The sequence below is a fragment of the Schistocerca americana genome, chromosome X (assembly GCF_021461395.2).
Source record: "Schistocerca americana isolate TAMUIC-IGC-003095 chromosome X, iqSchAmer2.1, whole genome shotgun sequence".
Taxonomy (NCBI): Eukaryota; Metazoa; Arthropoda; class Insecta; order Orthoptera; family Acrididae; genus Schistocerca; species Schistocerca americana.
Genome location: NC_060130.1, coordinates 473,648,083 through 473,666,788, shown reverse-complemented (window position 1 = coordinate 473,666,788; position 18,706 = coordinate 473,648,083). Strand labels below are relative to the sequence as shown.

General features: G+C 37.9%; 1 protein-coding gene across 1 annotated transcript in view; it reads right to left on the bottom strand.

Annotated features, from left to right (window-relative positions):
- The window catches only part of LOC124554842, a 511,599-nt gene that overhangs the window by 254,182 nt on the left and 238,711 nt on the right, over window positions 1-18,706 (bottom strand). Inside the window, exon 16 of the mRNA XM_047128504.1 lies at window positions 16,208-16,288. Coding sequence (XP_046984460.1) covers window positions 16,208-16,288 — 81 coding nt within the window. The remainder of the gene's footprint in view (window positions 1-16,207; window positions 16,289-18,706) is intronic.

The window sequence follows — 18,706 nt, the reverse complement described above, 5'->3', positions numbered from 1 at the left end:
CCTGCTTCTACCCAAGCCTTAAACATGCCTTACATTCCATCAGCACAACTGCAAAATTCTTTCCCCTTCTCTACTACTCTCCTCTCCTCTTTGACAGCCCCCCTCCCCAGCGCCCAGCACAAATACTGCACCTATCTAGTGATGATGATTATTATTTTGGCTGAGGAGCACTCAACATCATGGTCATCAGTGCCCTGACAAAAAGTCAGCATGCTAATCTCACGGGTATGGACAAAGGCTGTCTCCAAATGCAGTGCAGTTTATAATGTATTAAAATCTGCCACCTTTCCCCACCAATTCAGGGATGAGCCCTGACAGTTCACAAAATTTCACCACCCTTGTAACACTAGAATCGGTATCTGCAAGAATGGTGGACAGGTCTACATCGAAACTGAGGGCTGCCCTAATATCAGTATATAGGACACATGTAGCGACAATATGCTGAACTGGAAACATCACGCCACAAACTTCACAGAGTGGTAAATCATCCTGCTGCAGGACGGAGTTTTGCGTTAAAGGTCTATGCCCGATGCACAGTCTGGTAAGTAGAACCTCCTTCCAATGGCGAGGCTGACAGGAAGTCGGCCAAGCCTTTGTGATCGATTTGAGCAACCATTCAGTCTCCCATTGACACATGATGCATCTGTCAGAAAATGAGATGATGGCATGCACCAGGAAGGGGCATCACTGGACAGCATCATCCCAACGTGCTTCCTTGGTGACTTTGTTGGCCATGTCGTTGTCCTGTATCCCAATGTGGGCAGGTACCCAGCAAAAGATCATCTCCTTGCCACAGTGTTTGAGTCGCTGTAAGGAGTCATGGATGAGCTGAATCAGTGGGTATACTGGATACTTTTGGTGAAGTGCTTGCAATGTACTAAGAGAGTTGGAACAGATAAGAAACCTTGTATGGTGATTTCTGTGAACCCTCTCCAGTGCCATCAGAATGCCATATAATATCACATTACAATTTGTAAATTGTTCCGAAAGATGCATTTTAAAAATGCTATCAGGGAAAACAGCAGAACGACAGAGCATTCTCTTACTGGGATCCATCTGCATACACAATGATAAAACTGTGGTACGTACTTAAAATGGATGAAAACAAAGTTCCAAAAATGTGATCGGGAGTACAAGTTTTCTCGTACTGTGCCACACTTAAAATCACTTTCGGCCTCTGATGACACCAAAGAGGCAATGTGTACCATTCCTGGCTGTGTACTTTGATGCCTGAGAGAGCCAGATCTTTGAGACAGTCTGTATCATGTATCCCAAATGGCTTGGTCGCTTGGGGCACATCCTGAACAGCTGTTCAGAGGTGGGTTGAAACACTGAACTAAAAGTCAATGACTGAGGTGACGCTGAGAATTTCAGCACCTGTCAAGCCAAAAGCATATGTCACCGAATCCAGAGTGGTGGTTCATCACCCTCTGCACACAGACTCAAAACTGGGCTGGTCCGAAAGGCTCCAGTCGATATCCGAATGCCCTCATGGTGGACAGCACCCAACACCTTGAGATAGGAAGGATGGGCCGATCTGTAGACCACGCTGCCATAATCTAAATGTGACCAAACAAATGCCTTATTAAACTGCAGGAGGTGGGACCTGTCAGCTCCCTATGTTTTTCTGCTAAGGCATTTCAAAATATTCGATGACTGGAAGCCCACTGTTCACAGGTCTTTCAGATGTGGGAGCCAAGTTAATTTAGAGTCAAATAATTAACCCAAAAAGTGCACAGTGTCTTGAAAATATAAAATATTGTCCCCCACTGTGAGAACTGGTTGGTTAAAAATTCGCCGAGTACGATTAAAATTGACACATGTTGTCTTCTTGGGTGAGAATCGAAAACAATTTCCTGGCCCAGTTTCCAGTCTCCTAATGGTCAGCTGTAGCTGCCCCGTTGTTGTTACATGATCAGAGGAAGAGTAGAAGGTTGCAAAGCTGTCCCCAAACAAAGAGCATTTGACAGGGCTCCTGACTGCGGAGGAAATGCCATTGATGGTGATGGCAAACAATGTGAGACTGAGGACACGGCTCTGGGGGACACCATTCTCCTTAACATTGTAGTCAGACAAGGCATCGCCAATGCGATATCGAAAACACTCTGTCCTTGAGAAAGGATTGGATAAGAAGCAACAGGTGTCCACATAGTCCCCGTTCATGAATTTGGCGAAGGATGTTGTACCTCCAAGTAGTGTCATACGCTTCATTTGAGGTCAAAAAACACACAAACCAAATGGTTTCAGCATAAGGAGAACTCCTGTATTGTCGCCTCCAGTAGAAGTTATCAAGGGTGGAACGGTAGTGCCTGAAACTGTACTGAGAATGGCTCAGGTGACCTAAGGATTCGAGCAGCCAGACGAGGCAGTAATTGACCATGCATTCAAGAGTCTTACCCATACAACTAGTAATGACTACACCCTGGTGACTTTTAGGGGTGCTACAGTCCCTGCCTAGTTTCCAGAACGGAATTAATATTGCCTCCTTCCAAGTTGTAGGGTACTGTTAATCAAACCAGATTGGATTGAAACAAAAGAGGAGCTGTCACTTTCACTTCAGGGCACAGATGACGAAGCATGGCACAATGGATCTCATCAGGCCCTGGAGTAGTGTCCCTGGCTGTGCAGACAAAGCTGATTCCAGTTTCCACATGGAGAATGGAAGGTTGTAGACGTCCTCATTATGCAAGAAGAAATTGAGCTTCCTCATCTCTGCAGTCCTACAGAACACCTGAAAAGCAGAAGCTTGTCTGGATGACATAGTAACAGTAAAGAAGTGTTCATTTAAAACCTGAGCTATGTCTTTTGGTATGTCCACCAAGACCCCATTACTTGACAAGGCCTTAATTGGACATGTACTACCCTTGCCTTAAATCCATCTAATTGATTCCCATACTTGTGCAGTGGAAGTGGACCAATTACCGTATTTACTCGAATCTAAGCCGCACTTTTTTTCCGGTTTTTGTAATCCAAAAAACCGCCTGCGGCTTAGAATCGAGTGCAAAGCAAATGGAAGTTCTGAAAAATGGTGGTAGGTGCCGCCACAACTAACTTCTGCCGTCGAATATATGTAGCACTACACAGGCATGCTTTGTAAGCACAAAGATAAATACTGGCGCCAAAACCACTGCGTCAGTTAATAAATTTTAACAAACAAAAAGGTGGAAGACGAGTTTTTTTTTCTCTGCCCCGAGTTTCGACCACTTCATTTTCATACATTATCCAACGAAGTAAATACAAATTCCGTATTGTTCATTTTAAATGTAGCAGAATTTCAATGTACTACGAAAATCCGACTGGCAAGACTGTTTGGGATGTTTGTCAATATGGCCAACTCTACGTTCTGAATTTTTTCCTACCTGTGAGAAGAGATGGTTGCTAATAGGAACCTGATGAAATTTGAATCACATGCAGTATTCTCTTCACCATAAGAATAATACGAATATAAACATTTTGCCATGTATTCTTTCTTGTTTGCTGCTATCTCATTTAAATCCGGTCTGCCTAATACACTACGAAACTAGAGTGAGACAACAGCAAACGCGGAAGAATATACGTATCGTGTCACGCTTATATTCGTATTATTCTTATGCATAATAGTGATACAGTCAGAAATGAAGCACGGCAACTGACTAGATTTTTAAATCTAAAATGACTAATTTCTGTGCAGAATTTGATGTACTAAAGTAGCGGCCACAAAGATTTTCAAACGCAGAAAAATTTTCGCCTAACTCTCGTTCAGAACATGTTCTATCATACGCAGTCTACTATTTTTGGTTCTTGTTGATCATTATCAAAGAAAGCAGCAGTGTAAGTAACAACAAATAGCAGTCTCTTGCCATTGTTTCGCTAATGAGACGATTCCTCACTTCTTCTTCTTCTCCTTCTTCTTCTTCCTCTTCTTTCTTTTTTTTTTTAAAGCGCAGTAGCGTGCACAAAAGCAAGCCATGCTGCGAGCGGCGACAGGTCGTAAACATGCACTATCAGAATGCGACGAGCAATGCATGACACAGTACAGTAATGCATTTCCAGCTTAGAGTGACGACACTTATCAGATCAAAGCAATATAAGCAATCGATTCAAACCAGACGAAACGTGTGAAAAGGGAAGGGTACCAGTATAAATACAGACGGAGCGCCTGACCCATAGCAATGGCTACCTTGTAAGGCTTAATTGCTAAGCTTACGACTCGAACCAAACTACTGTGGCTGTATTGTCATTCAATCGACCTAAATTGTGTTTCATATTACAATGGACCAACTTTGTTTCAATTTGGAGGTGCGGCCTAAAACTTTTCTCTCCCCTTGAATTTCGAGTCTCAAATTTCAGGTGCGGCTTAGATTCAGGAAATTTTTTTTTCCTTTATTTCGAGTCTCATTTTTCAGGTGCGGCTTAGATTCGAGTGCGGCTTAGATTCAAGTAAATACGGTAATGGAAGTTGAAAATTCTCTCCAGGAAGCCCTCTTACAGTCTTTTATCACTCACCTCACATGTGCTCTCGCAGATCTGAAGGCATAAAGATTTTCTGTAGTTAGACAGTGTTTGGAATTCTGCAGAGCTGTTCATCCGGCCCTGACTGCAAATCGACAGCCATCATTCCGCCAATATACAGGCCACTGTCTGTGGTGGTTACTAGACTGGGGGTGGACTCTGTGGCAGCCCGTTGGATCCCACAAGTGATACGGGCCACTGTATCCTGTGCACAATTCTTTTGTTCCCAAATAGCCTGTTGACTGTACTGCAACCAATTTGCCCTTTGTATCTTCCATCTGTGTGGCCTCCTGTCAGCCACTGTCCTAATTGGCAGACGGATCCCGGTCACTAGAATGTAGATCTTGAGCCATTTCCAACTGAACTGAGTCTGTAATAGCTGGGGGAACAAAAACAAAGGCCAATGGCTGAAAAAGACCCTGTAGCTGTGGAAACGTATCTGACCCATGTTCAGCAGGCAGATATTCTCAGAATGGCTTAGTCACTCGATCAGACATCCCCTGAGCCCCACAGCACAATGTGTGGGCTGAAGTCCCCCACAAGGAGGAATGGGCATGGGAGTGCCCGGAAGAGTTCTGCCAGTACATCTGCATCCAAAACATCATTAGGTGGAAGGTACAAAGAACACACTGTCATATTAAAGGGTGCAAGAACTTTCACGACAATTGCTTGCAATGTTGTGGTAAGAGGGACAGGACAGGAGTGGCATCTGTCATCAATGAAAACAGCCACTCCACCTGTAGCCCTGTCTCCAGGAGTATCGTCCTTTCTGTATGCATGGTAGCCCCGTAATGCAGATGTGTCACCAACTTTAAGATGTGTTTCTTGTAAGCAGATGCAGAATGGTTTCTCCTGGACCAAGAGCTGCAGTTCTTCCAAATGTGAGCAATATCTGTTCAAATTCCACTGCAGCACAGAAGTCCCTGTGAAAGGCATTGTTTGGCAATGGTCGTTCTTTTCTTGCTCCCTTGGAGGCGGTGATGTACCACGGAGGTCAGGAGGAATGTTAGTTGGTTCCTTAATCTCTGGTGCCTCTGATTGGAAGTCCATATCCTCAAGAGCATAGTCCCCATCACAAAGGGAAAGAGCTCACCGATCTGAAGGCTTAACTACCACTTTCCATTGGTAAAATTTCCCATATAATGTGAAGTAATTATGTACCAATATTAGTTGCAGTGGCCTCTAATGTTTCTGAAACTGATAAATTTTTATGCTTTACTTAGTTGTTAAAGATTATTTCTATTGCTTCTTCAATTCGTATATTTGTAAATAGGTTAGTTACATTAAATGAAGCAAAAAGATTAAAATTGTTCTTCCTTGTTTGTCCAACTAATTTTTCATAGGGGTTTTTTTTTCCTCCCCACATGCTGCTGCATTCAATTCACGAAATATGAAACCTATCTAACTTTCTTATAATAGGAAAATGCATTTCACCTCACTGAAGAGCAAATGTAAATTATGTATTAGACGATTTACATCTGAAGATAAACCCACATGGTCAGAAATGCATCATGTAATTTAATAAAACATTAACAAGTTGTGGCTGAAGGTATTTGTATTCAAACTTCCTGTGTACAATGTATTCAGTTCTGCACATATACATATACAGTATAACACACAGCGAGGAAATAATAACTACGGTGGAAATGTCAAAATTTTAAGTGTCTAGGTAGATGAGAATTTAAACTGGAAAAAAACACATTTCGGAACTCCTGAAACAAATTAGTATGGCTATATTTGCATTTAGAATCATTGTAAATCTAGGGAAAAGACAAATTAGTAAGCTGACATATTTTACATATTTTCAGTAAATAATGTCAAACAGGATAATGTTCAGGTACCTCAACTTTAAGCAAGAAAGTATTCATTGCCCAAAAATGTGCTGTAAGAATATATGTGGTGCTCAACCACAGTCATCATGTAGACATATTTTTAAGGAGTTACGCATTTTGACTACTGTGTCACAGTATATTCATCCCCTTGTGATGTTTTTAGTAAATAATCCACTGCAGTTCAAAAGAAACAATGATGTACATAATTACAATATAAGAACAAAATGACATTAATTATGACATATTACAGTTGTCTTTATCACAAAAAGAGTGTACACAATGCTTCCACCAAACGTTTTGATTACTTACTCACTAACATAAAATGTCTGACAGACAGAAAAGTAAAATATGGGACAAACTGAAGAGGTTTCTCCTTGACAACTCCTTTTATTCCATAGAAGAATTTATAGTTACACACACACACACACACACACACACACACACACACACACACACACACTCCTCACATGAAACTGACACAGCAAAATGTAAATTATTACTCAATAATAAACAATCAATCACTAAAAAAGTGTAAAAGGTGATGTGTACAAATTATTAACTCTCAACAGTGCAACAAAAGAGAAAAATCGGCATGTAACCTTATTTACATGTGAATGTGTAATGTGAATCTAAAAGTCCGATTCCAAAACATTATTATTAATTGTACAAATTATTTATGAAACACGAAACTAACTAACTGTGTGCTTATTAATAAAACCTGATATTTCTCATAGGCCTATCTATCATGTTAGTCACAAATTTTTGGGAAAATATTTGTCAAGTATGATTAAAAATTTTTGTAACAAGTGCTTACATGGCCTGGATATGTCTCCATAAAGTTCTCCTAGAATAAATGGAACATAGTGGAGCTGTGTACGAGTATATCACTTCGGAATAAGATTAACTGTTGCACTTATTACGTTCCAGCTTCAAGATGTTTGGGGACCTCATAGCAGCTGCCCACCTGAGATACAGTTTTGCACAACCTAATGATCAGAGCAACAAAATTTTGCATGTTGCAAAGTTACCTATACACGACAGCTATCCATGTATATATCAATTGTTCTGTTAAATAGTAGTTCACCACAAAGAAAAGCTTAAGGTTCTTCTAAAACTGTATTAGTAGCTAAAACTTTTTTTATGATTGCTGGAAAGCTATTGAAAATGTCTCTCTTGAACAGAAAATTTTTAGACCAAAGTATATGACTTTAATTCTTTATGAAGATTGTTCTTATTTCTGGTATTATTCTGTGAACTAAGCTGGTGTTTCAAAAAGGGATATAATCCTTACAACAAATCTCATTAAGGAACAAATGTGTTGAGAATCAGTAGTTAGTACTTACAATTCTTTGAACACATTTTTTTCAAAACTTTCTTGAATTTACACCACAGTTAATTCATATTATACTCTTTGGAGTGGAAAAACATTAGTTTGGCATCACAAATAACCAAAAATATGATTCCATATGACATCACTGAATGAATGCAGACAATGTATGCCATTTTTATGTCAAATATGTCTGACAAGACTCACATTTCAAAGAAGTATTTATTTAGGTGTTTCAGTAGCTCTTAAGTAGGCTCCTATTAAAAAAAAATTCTATCAAGGTTTCGCTTGTTTAGCCCCAATAATTTTGGGCTGTTAGATCCTAATATTATTTTCATATGTTAAGTTGAAACAATTTGGAAGCTCTGAACTGCATTTAGTGAATTAGATTGCTGTGAATTAACTATGAACCTTTGTTAATGAGCATGTAAATTTCAGTAACTGATCTTTCTAAAACTAAATTTAATTTGTTACTTGGATGAACACTGATAAAGAAATGATTCTTTCCAATTGACACAATTTGTTCACTGTTTTCTCATCACTTTGGAGAATTTGCTGACACACTACACTATTCTAATTCACTTGAGAGGAATTTGTGATTCAACAACATAAATGCCTTTTGACAGATCACATATTATAGCTGTAACCAGTAACTTATTGTAAAATTAGTTAATTACAATGTCACTGGACATGTAAATAGCCTTCTGAGTATCCAAATACTCCAGAAATCTAAAGTGTGTCTTCAACAATATATTATTTGTAGACAGATAGTATAGAAACAGCTTTTCAAAATTTATTGAGAATGTTGGCAAAAGTTATAGTGGACATAAGTTTGATCCCTTTCTTAACTAGTGGCTTAAGTTCAGCATGTGTTAGCTAATCAGAAAACTTTCACTGTTAAACCATAAAGTAAATAAAGAATTTAAGATTTTATTAAACTCTTAACAACACTCCTTTGTTAATTTTGGTGCATACAAATATAAAAAATGCAGCCAAATTTTTGGTTACTGGTATTGCACATCATCTGGAGAACCCCAGTTTGGAAAGATAATGTGCGTAAGAAAGTGTTAGCACAATAAAAAGGTGCATAAATGCAATGGTGCACCAGCAAACTTGATTCTCCAATTGTGAGTGGCAGAATGGTCTGTATAAGATACAGCACATGTAATGCAGTGTTGTACTCAGCCATTGGACCTAATATCTTAGAACAAAGAAAGGCACAAATCTGTCTGCTAGCTTAAGTTCAAAAGTTGATATAATTAAAAAACTTTTAAAGTGGCAGTTGTAGGTAGCGGATGCTTTCAGCTGTGATTGCATGAAATATCACTAGAGATCAGGCCTGAACTACCTCGTTTACAATATTCTGCAAACCTCAGCAGCAATAGCCCAGTAGCCACTCTCTTAATCATTCTTTTATTTTCTTATTTTGCAGTGAATGAAAAGACTAATCCTGGTCTATTACGGATTGATTATGACTCACACAACACCAGAAGGGATTTGTGATTCCTGTGAACATGAGTCAGTCTTGCTTTCGCAGAAACATAGAACACAGATGCAGGGTTCCGTCCTGTGAAACGAAGGCAGGGCTTGTTTCCCTGCACTGCCCCTCTCCCCTCTGGTGGTGAAAATTCTCAATTGTTTACTCTTGCGGTCATCAGCAAATATTTAGTGTCAAAGCTCTGCACTACAGAGACTGCAAAACAAAACAGTGTATTTCAACCATACCAAAATTCTTCCCCTAACATGTGAGTGAACAAGTAAGTTATTTTCGGTGTACTTCTATGCTAAGTGCCTTCTCAGTTCTACCTACAGCATTGTCAAGTATACATATCACAGCCTTGAAACCCTGCAAAAGCTCAGAGTTAATATTCTGCAGATTTTATAATTATCTCACTTGGCAGAAAAAGAAAAAGTAGTATTGTGGAGCACCTTAAATCCGAGATACATTCAGTTCACTGGCGGGGAAAATGCTACTGCTTCTCAACAGAACGAGCACTTGTTGAAAGCTTGACTACAACAAAAGAAGAAAAACAAATGCCACTACAGAAAAAAAACTGCAGAAGCTTTTGCAAAAAGCAAATGCTCCAGTCGAAAAGTTCCCCGAATGCCATCCTCCGCCCCCCCCCCCCCCTACCCCCCATCAGTTTTGAAGCACTAAGTCTTTGTCTTCACGCACATAGCTTGACAATCTTTTAAATCTGTTTATATAATCATTCACAAACAAACAAAATTAGATGTGAATTTTTCCAAAAATAGAGGCAAATTTCACCAAAAACAGATGCTATATTTTCTCATCTCTACCCAGGTGCACTACACAAACATGTTATAACTTACTAAGTGGCATATCCCTCTATACTGGCATGACTGTTACTATGATACTATAACATAACTACTACATATGATTTATGTTTTGCTTGTACATACTGATGATGACACTATAAAATGGTCCTGTAAACTGAAAATAACTGGATATGTTTGAAAAGAGAAATAAAGAAGTGTTTTAGTATCAAATGTGATTTGTTTTAGCAGCAGCAGTAACAGTATCAGTAGCAGCAGCAGCAGCAGCAGCAGCATACTCCTATTAAAATTACTTTGTGATTGACAGATGGCAGCGGTGATGAGCAGAGTTGCCTGCTCATACACAACATGCCGCATGCTGATTTGATTGATAGTTGTGCATGCATCAAAAAAGAAACAAGTCGCATACTAACTTACTGACAGTTGCTAACATCATTGTAGGTAGTGGGGAAGTTAGTGGTGGGGCACTGCTTCTGTAGGTACAGCACTGTATTAACTTGCCATTAAAGACAAATAACAGCAATAAGATAAGTATTCAGTCACACACATCACAAATTAAGAAATTATCTAACTAAGCGAAGAACAATGTGAGGGGTGAACACAAATGAATTTTCGTTTACACACTATTCCACTAACAGATGCATGCCAGTTACGACTGAATAACTTTCACCACCTTCTGTTAGTTGCCAGAACTGCAGTCAGAATTTGACGAAATAATAAGTTGGCCTATGTTACTTTCACTACACATTCGTTTTCCCATGCATGCACCAAAAAAGGAACAAGTCGCATACTAACTTACAGACAGTTGCTAACATCATTGAAGGTAGTGGGGAAGTTAGTGGTGGGGCACTTCCTTCATGTGTCTTACAACATTATGATAATATGATGGTGATCGGTTTATAGTAACTTTTGTCAATGGTTCCACTTCTGTCTGTGTACATTTTTTTGTTGTTCTTTGCCATGTAGCCCTTGAGTCCATATGAATATAATGTAATTAAAGTGGCAGTGATATGATGGCAGTATGAGGACCCTAGAGCCATATGTTTTGCCAATTCATCTATAGCGTATTGATGTAAGGGGCTTTATTGTGAGCCACACGATCCAGTTCTTCAGTCTTGGTATAGTCATCTGCTATGGGAATGTTTTTTCGTTATACCCAATTGACAATGTCTTGTTTTCTGGAAGTTACTGCAGGTGCCTTATCAATAACATTACAATGATAACTAATCCTGAAGGTTTGCTCAAGTTCTTGATGGCTCTTTGATATCAACAACACCGACAGAACAATTCACAGATTTGAGTTATGTATGCCTGTGGCAGGGATAAAGTTTCATTGCAATCTAATACATCGATCAGCAACCAAACTCAAAGGATACTGATTTATATAAATTCTCAGCTTTTTACATGTATGGATGTAGAAATAAAATAACAAAACAGTTTATTACATTGACAAAAATGCTACACTAACTAAAATGAGAGCTATTAATTTCATCAATGCATTACTATGGGAACAGATTTTTTTTTAGAGACAAGTAAAGCAAGCTTAAAGAAAGATTGAATGTGTCCTTGGTATTATCAAAATTTCCATTTACAGACCAGCATTTTGCTTTTACACTAATGAGCCAAACATACAATTTTGTTTCATTTAATCTCGTTGCAGTACAGTATAACTGTAATGCCAACTTAGATCGTAGGTGTGACTGATGTGATAAATTGCACATTAAACAGTTACATGAAATGAAACACGAGATTGGCATAGTGCATGGGAACAACTGTGACCGTGGCAAATAGTGGTGAACTGTGAGTATATAAATTATATTTACTCCACAATGTAGTGAGATATGGCTGTCCTCCCACCCTTAAAACAATTTTGGTATGATGGCAGCATTTCATGTTTAGTATCATATGGCAAAGTTCACTGAACATAAATCAGTCAGATTTTTCACTGCAAGTTCTTCAAATTAAGCACTGTATGTTTCTTAATTTCAAACCATCATAATAACTTTGACCACTAAAGGCAAGCTATGATGTTACATCATAAAATGTGACAGAAAGAAAGAACTCTTTTAACCAAACAGTTAATTTATTATCATGTAATAAAGATTGACCATCTAAAATTATTCTTTCCTTATTTTTGTACACTAACTAAAATATTTACCAAAGACTAACTTTAGTAGCAAATATAGTTTTGCCTTATTTGCACAAAAATATTTTTACAGTGGTGTAATGTGAAAATCAGTACATATACGGAGCTCCTTCCCCTTCCCTCCTGCCCCTGTGGCTGGCCATTGCTGCTCCCTCCCATACCCTGTAGACACATCCACATCACCTTGAAAGACTTGTAACAGCAGAGCAGGCAACACAGTGAGCACATAGAGCCCGAGAAACAGCTACGATTGGTTGATGACTGGTCCCTACAACTCAACTCACTAAAACGTCAACCACAAAGTAATTTTAATTGAACTATAGTAGTAGTAGTAGTAGTAGTAGTAGTATTCGTCCGTAGATCACTTTTACAAAGATATTGAAATGTCACGGTATTACAATTTAATCCTTAGCTACTATGGATGTTAACAGGAACATGGAGGGGACTCTCAGGCTGTCTTTTTATTTTCGGGACTTCCTGTTGTTTGTTATACTTCTTGGAGACAGACTCAACGGGAATTTCAATTTTTTAAACAATACAGAATTTCAAAAACTTTGAAAACTACAACAGAGCTAAGTTTGCAGATTATTTATATTTTATATATTACTAAACTAATTGTTGTGACTCACTGATCTTTCAAAGTGCTGCCGCGCAGTTACGCGAGTCTTCTACATGCGGAGCTGTCTGCCAGCCATGCAGCAGCCGTGCCACCTAAGCGGCCGGCCAGCCAGCGGCCGCTAGACTTGGACTCGGTGCTGATTTGACTGTTACCATGTACACATGTCTTACTTTGTCTACTTGCTCTGTGACTTACATGTGTTGTGTTGTTTTTGAAATGTGTGTGTTCAATTTGACGTTATAACACTAATGGCACTTAGTTACATCTCTACTCACTCACAGATTATCGTCAGGGAGATAGAGCATTACAGATTCACAACATAACTGTATGGAAAAACATATTTCACTAATGACAAATTTTATTTGGAATCAGTTTTGTGTTTACTTCTCACTTCAGCCTAAGAGCAATTATTCCACCCCATAATTCTATCAAAGGCGAAATTTTGCCAAATTTTTATTTTAAAAATCAAGAAGGTAGTGATTACCTATTGTATTCTTCTGAAGCCCTGAATAAAATTTTAATTGTGTTCAGTGTGCATGTATTTCATGCAGACCCTCCAACAATTCTTCAACAAAATCAAACCACTACACTGTCAACATGGGTATCTTGTTTTCCACTTCAAACAAGGACAACAAATGGCTGATGCTTTTTGTTTTTCAAAAAAAACTGTTTCTGTGTTTGAGGCTCATATCCCAAAACAGCAAGTTTTCTCCAAGACTTTTTGGAATCTGTTGCAGACCAGGCAGCTGCAAGACAATATTGAATCACCTTGTTCTTACATTAGGTAGTGGCTTCCATTTTATCCATCAAAAACATCTTTCTATTCTTACCAAAGAAGTATTCTTCTCCATCATCATCACCTGTGCTGTGCCATCTTTATTACTTCCAGTTTCCTCTTCCAAATTAGTATTGTGATCAAGAAACATTCAAAATCAGGGTCATTGTCACTGTCACCAAAGTCTTCATCTGAGAACTCACTGAGGCTTTCTTGAACACTTACATCAGTCTCACATAGTAAACATTGCATAGAAGGCCTAGCTTTCCTTACCATGGAGAAACAGTAACATTCAACAAAAACATTACACACAAACACTATGGTACATCTGTGAGACTTCTCAAGGCCCAAAAAATAACAAACAAATTGCAACAACAATGGCAGATTTCTGGCTCACGTAACTCGCCATCCAATAGCAAGGTACACAGAAGAATCCACTTCATTTCACAGGGGTGTATGAAATATCACAAGACAAAAAGCTGTAGTGGTCTCAGAAACCATCCATAGTAGTTAAAGATTAAACATAACAAAAACTACAACATTCATATACACAGGCATTTACATGCTTACAGGTCTTGTAGACAGGAACGGGACAGATAGTCAGCTATGGCCTTATGGCAGCAACGATCATGGCATTTGCCTAAAGTAATTTAGGGAAACCATGGAAAATCTAAATCAGAAAAACCAGATGAAGACTCGACACACTATCCTGTCAAATACATGGCTAATCTGTTTAGAACAGTGTTACCTCATTCAGTTTGTCCCTAGTGTACAATACAGTTTTGCGAAGAAGTTATTAAACAATTTCATTTTATTTATTCTGTAAGAAAAAGAGGGTTTCTTCAAAGTGTAATCTTATTTACACACAGATTATATCCAATTCCATTAAGTGTTTAATATTTCTGTTCACATAAAAAACATTATCACAATTTTTATCATTTTGCAATATAATTCCTAGATCGTTTGTAACACAGGTAACTTCTTCACTCACTGAAAAGTTCTTCCCAACAGGCCAATTCTTGAGGTAAGAAAACAGACACAACTCGTGCGGTGAAACCAGTCCAATGTACCTTCATAGACTGCACTTCAACTATGGAAATAGACACTCAATCCAAGTAACTAATCGCGATGATATAACCTAAACCACAAAAAGCAGCCACCATTACTTTCTCCATACAAAACACAACAGCTTTTGCTTTTATTCAGTGCAGTTTCACCTTTGCTGATACACTGTTTTGTCTACAATTTTATGTTTCTGGAGTAATGGTCGATGCATGTTTTATCTACTGCCAGAGTCCTTCAGATTATGTTTCAACTTCTGTAAAGATCATTTAGAAACATTTTTCCTCCAACTGCTTTTGTCTGAAGTCAATGTACACTCAGTTTCTTCATATGCAAAACTTAATTCAGAACACTACGTAACAATTCGTACGAGGCTCCTACCATCTAAACAACCTCACAAACATTAATTGTTGAGATCTCCTTTTATGATAAAATCACTTTTTTCCAAAATATTTTGTCATTAGAAACCTCAATTGGGAATTTGAAATATGTGATGTCATCATTGTTCCTATGACTGCATTTTAATCTATTTATACAGTAATGTTTCAACTTACATAGTGGTGGTGCAGAGTTCACTCAACTGACATCCAAACCACATTACACTTTTTTATATACAGAAAATTGTTTCATAAATGATAGATACTCATTTTTCTTCAATTCTAACAATAAAAGTTTGAGACTAATCATCAAAGATATGCACTAACAAACAATTGTGCATTGTATCTGGTTCAAACCTTGAACAAAATCTTTAGAAGCATATTGCAGTACAACAGTAAAGGTAATGAACAAAATTTCCCATTTTTATGCAGAAATTTATGACTTGTGCAGTTAACCTTACAGTGGAAACCATTAGTTCTGAGGAAAACATATACTTCAGCTTAAATAGTTGCAATGCCATCAAATTTCGCATTATCACACAACACTACATGAAAATTCATAGAATATTTGCATAGAAATTATGGTACACCACTTTCTGGGTAGCAACAACATGGTGAATCTTTCACATCTAGAACTATAGGTGATTTCACTATCAATCTCTTCAACTTTATATGCTTACTCCAGTCAGAAGTCTGGATTCTGTTTGTCTTTCACATCTCACAGCTGTTCCTGTTCTCACATCAGGAGATATTTAACCTCCCTGCTGAAATTTCCACCTCCTTTCAATGCTAATGCCTATTTACCAACTTCCACTTCCACTTTTACCTTGTCACCAATTATTCAATTATCTTTCAGTGTTTCACAATTTTTTATTTATTTATTTTTTTTTTATTTTAGAATATCATTTCTAGTTAGACTTTGCCAACTGCTGTTACTTTTAACTAAACCACAACCACCATTAAGGCCATGACATATATTACTGAACAGGCATTACAACCTATGCAATAATCATAAACAAGTAACAAAAAAAAGGTTCAAATGGCTCTGAGCACAATGGGACTTAACTTCTAAGGTCATCAGTCCCCTAGAACTTAGAACTACTTAAACCTAACTAACCTAAGGACATCACACAAATCCATGCCCGAGGCAGGATTCGAACCTGCGACTGTAGTGGTCGCGCGGTTCCAGACTGAAGCGCCTTTAACCGCTTGGCCACCCCGGCCGGCAAACAAGTAACATGTGATGCAAAATCAGTGATTATCAAGCTTCAAATACTTACCGAGACACCTGTATCCACATTAAAGCTCCTTTCTTCCTCTTGTTGACCAGGTTCCCCACACTGTAATGCATTCACCGATTCCTATAATATGAAATACCACGTAGTTCATTACATTTTTATTAAATTTAACAGAACAGTCACTGAGCAACAACATTTCAAGAAAACTACAGTTAAGAGTTATTTTCATTACAGCCAACATATTTGTCACGAGAGAACAGCAACTGCATTGACATTTTAAAAAGTTCTCATTTATTCCTCAGTCTCAGTTGCACATTTTATCTATCTGGATCACCTTTATATCTAAAACAAACTAAAACTAAATATGAACCATCTATTACTTTACAATATGTAGAAAAGAATACATAAATGTATAATTTACCTATTTAGTAACATCAGGAAGCTGTCACGTCTAAGCCAGAAACTCATACCAGAGTACTGTTTTTTTAACTGCAGTCAGGAGTTTTAAATTGGTATGTGGTGGATGTAGGGGTGAGGGGAAGGTGAAATGGGAAAAATGGAGTGAGGGTGAACGAGAGAAGGTGAAGGAAGCAGAGAGGGGGAGTGGTAGAAACATCATGAGTTTAGCAAGAGAGGATCTTAACTTATAATTACAAAAAGTATAATCATGCAAAAAAATCTCATTAAAATACTTAAAGTGTAGAACAATGTACGTGTGAACTGTAAAAGGCATAAAATAGTAAAATTATGAAATGCAGTGATGGGGACAGAAGGCAGGGAGGGGGAAGAGAGTGCTAGACATGATATGAGTTTAACAAAAGAGTGTCTTACACTAAAATTGTAAAACGTAAATAATGTACAAAAATTTCCATTAAAGTATCAAAAGTGTAGACCAATGGATGCGAAAAACTGTAAAGGGCATACAATAGTAAATTATAAAAGAGGAAATAATGTGACTAAAACTGAATTAGTGTCTTTTACAATATTAAAAGCATGAAACACTGGTATAAAACCATGAGGGTCTTATATTAAAAGTATAGAACAATGAAAGAACAAACAGTATAATTATAAAAGCAGAATTATGTAAAGTATCCCTCCCCCATCTTCTCTCACCTCTCTCAATTCCCCTCACTACATTTTATAGTTTCACAATTTTATGCATTTTACAGTTTACACAACAACTGTTCTACACTTTACTTATTTCACTGAGAATTTTTATACAGTTATAATTTTTGTAATCTCAGCATAAGACCCTCTCTTGTTCAACTTGTGACAACTCTACCATTCCCCCTCTCTGCTTCCTTCCCCTCTCCCAATCACCCTCACTCCATTTTTCCCCTCCCCCTTCTATTCCCCCTTTCCTCCCTCTCCTCTCCCCCACCTCCAGCAGGTACAAAGTTAAAACATTGAGAGCAGCAGCAAAATAAAGTATTGTGATTTGAGATTCTGACACAGACATGACAGCTTGCATATGCAACTAGACAGGTAAGTTCTACATTTATGTACTATTCTTTTCAACTCATTGTAAAATAATAGACAGTTCGTATTTTGTTTTACTTTGAACTAGATCTTAAGAAGATCCAGATACGTTGAAATGTGTCATGCATTTAAATGTGTGACTGAGAATGAAGAATAAATGAGAATTATTTTGAACAGTTAAGAGTGTGTGAAAAAATAGTAGCAATCAGAACAAGCTTGTAGTATGATCTGTTAGAACTGCTTGACCATGAAACTCTCACAAACATCCTGTAATTCAAAGACGGCCTATGTATACTGGACAGCACAAAGAAGGGTGGTGGGAATTCGTAGTCAGTGTCAAAGTTCAGGCAAGCACTGATGCAAATCTCGTCTGTACTCTTGACCTATTTCAGGAGGCACAAAAGTTTTCTGCAAATAAAATGTACTGTTGGTGGGAACAGATGCATTACATAAATCCTTAACATGGAATTTCCTGCTGGCCTCATTGTAGCTGAAGGGTCAACTTGTGGGCTTTCTATGGAAGGATACAGAGGTTCTTATAAAGCTTCCAAGACTAGCAGTTTTTTTTCTTGTTCTGAGAGACATACTATTTGGAAAACATCCCTTTATTACAATAATGTGTAGTTAATTTTCCACAACAGATGTAAAAGTTTCTGCATTGTAAATCAGTGTGGATCACTTGTTGTGGCAAGTACAATCAAATTGGAAGTAACATTTGCTGTTAGCCCACCAATACGGGATATCTTTGACATAAAGAATAATAATAATAATGATAATATTAATAATAATAATAAATTAATTTCATCACAGACTAGCAGTAGGCTGAAATTATCAAAAGCTGGTTATTCAGTCTAAACAACAACACCAGCACCAATACTGAGGTTTCTGCATGATTATATCACCGAATTCTGTTAAAGGGAGGCTTCACATGATGATCCACTGATTTCACTGATGATAACTTTCTTCTGAACTGTAGAAGTTAAATGACATACCCAGTCCCATACTGCACAGCCACATGACTATTGCTAGACGACATTTGGATATATCGGTGTTTGGGGTCGA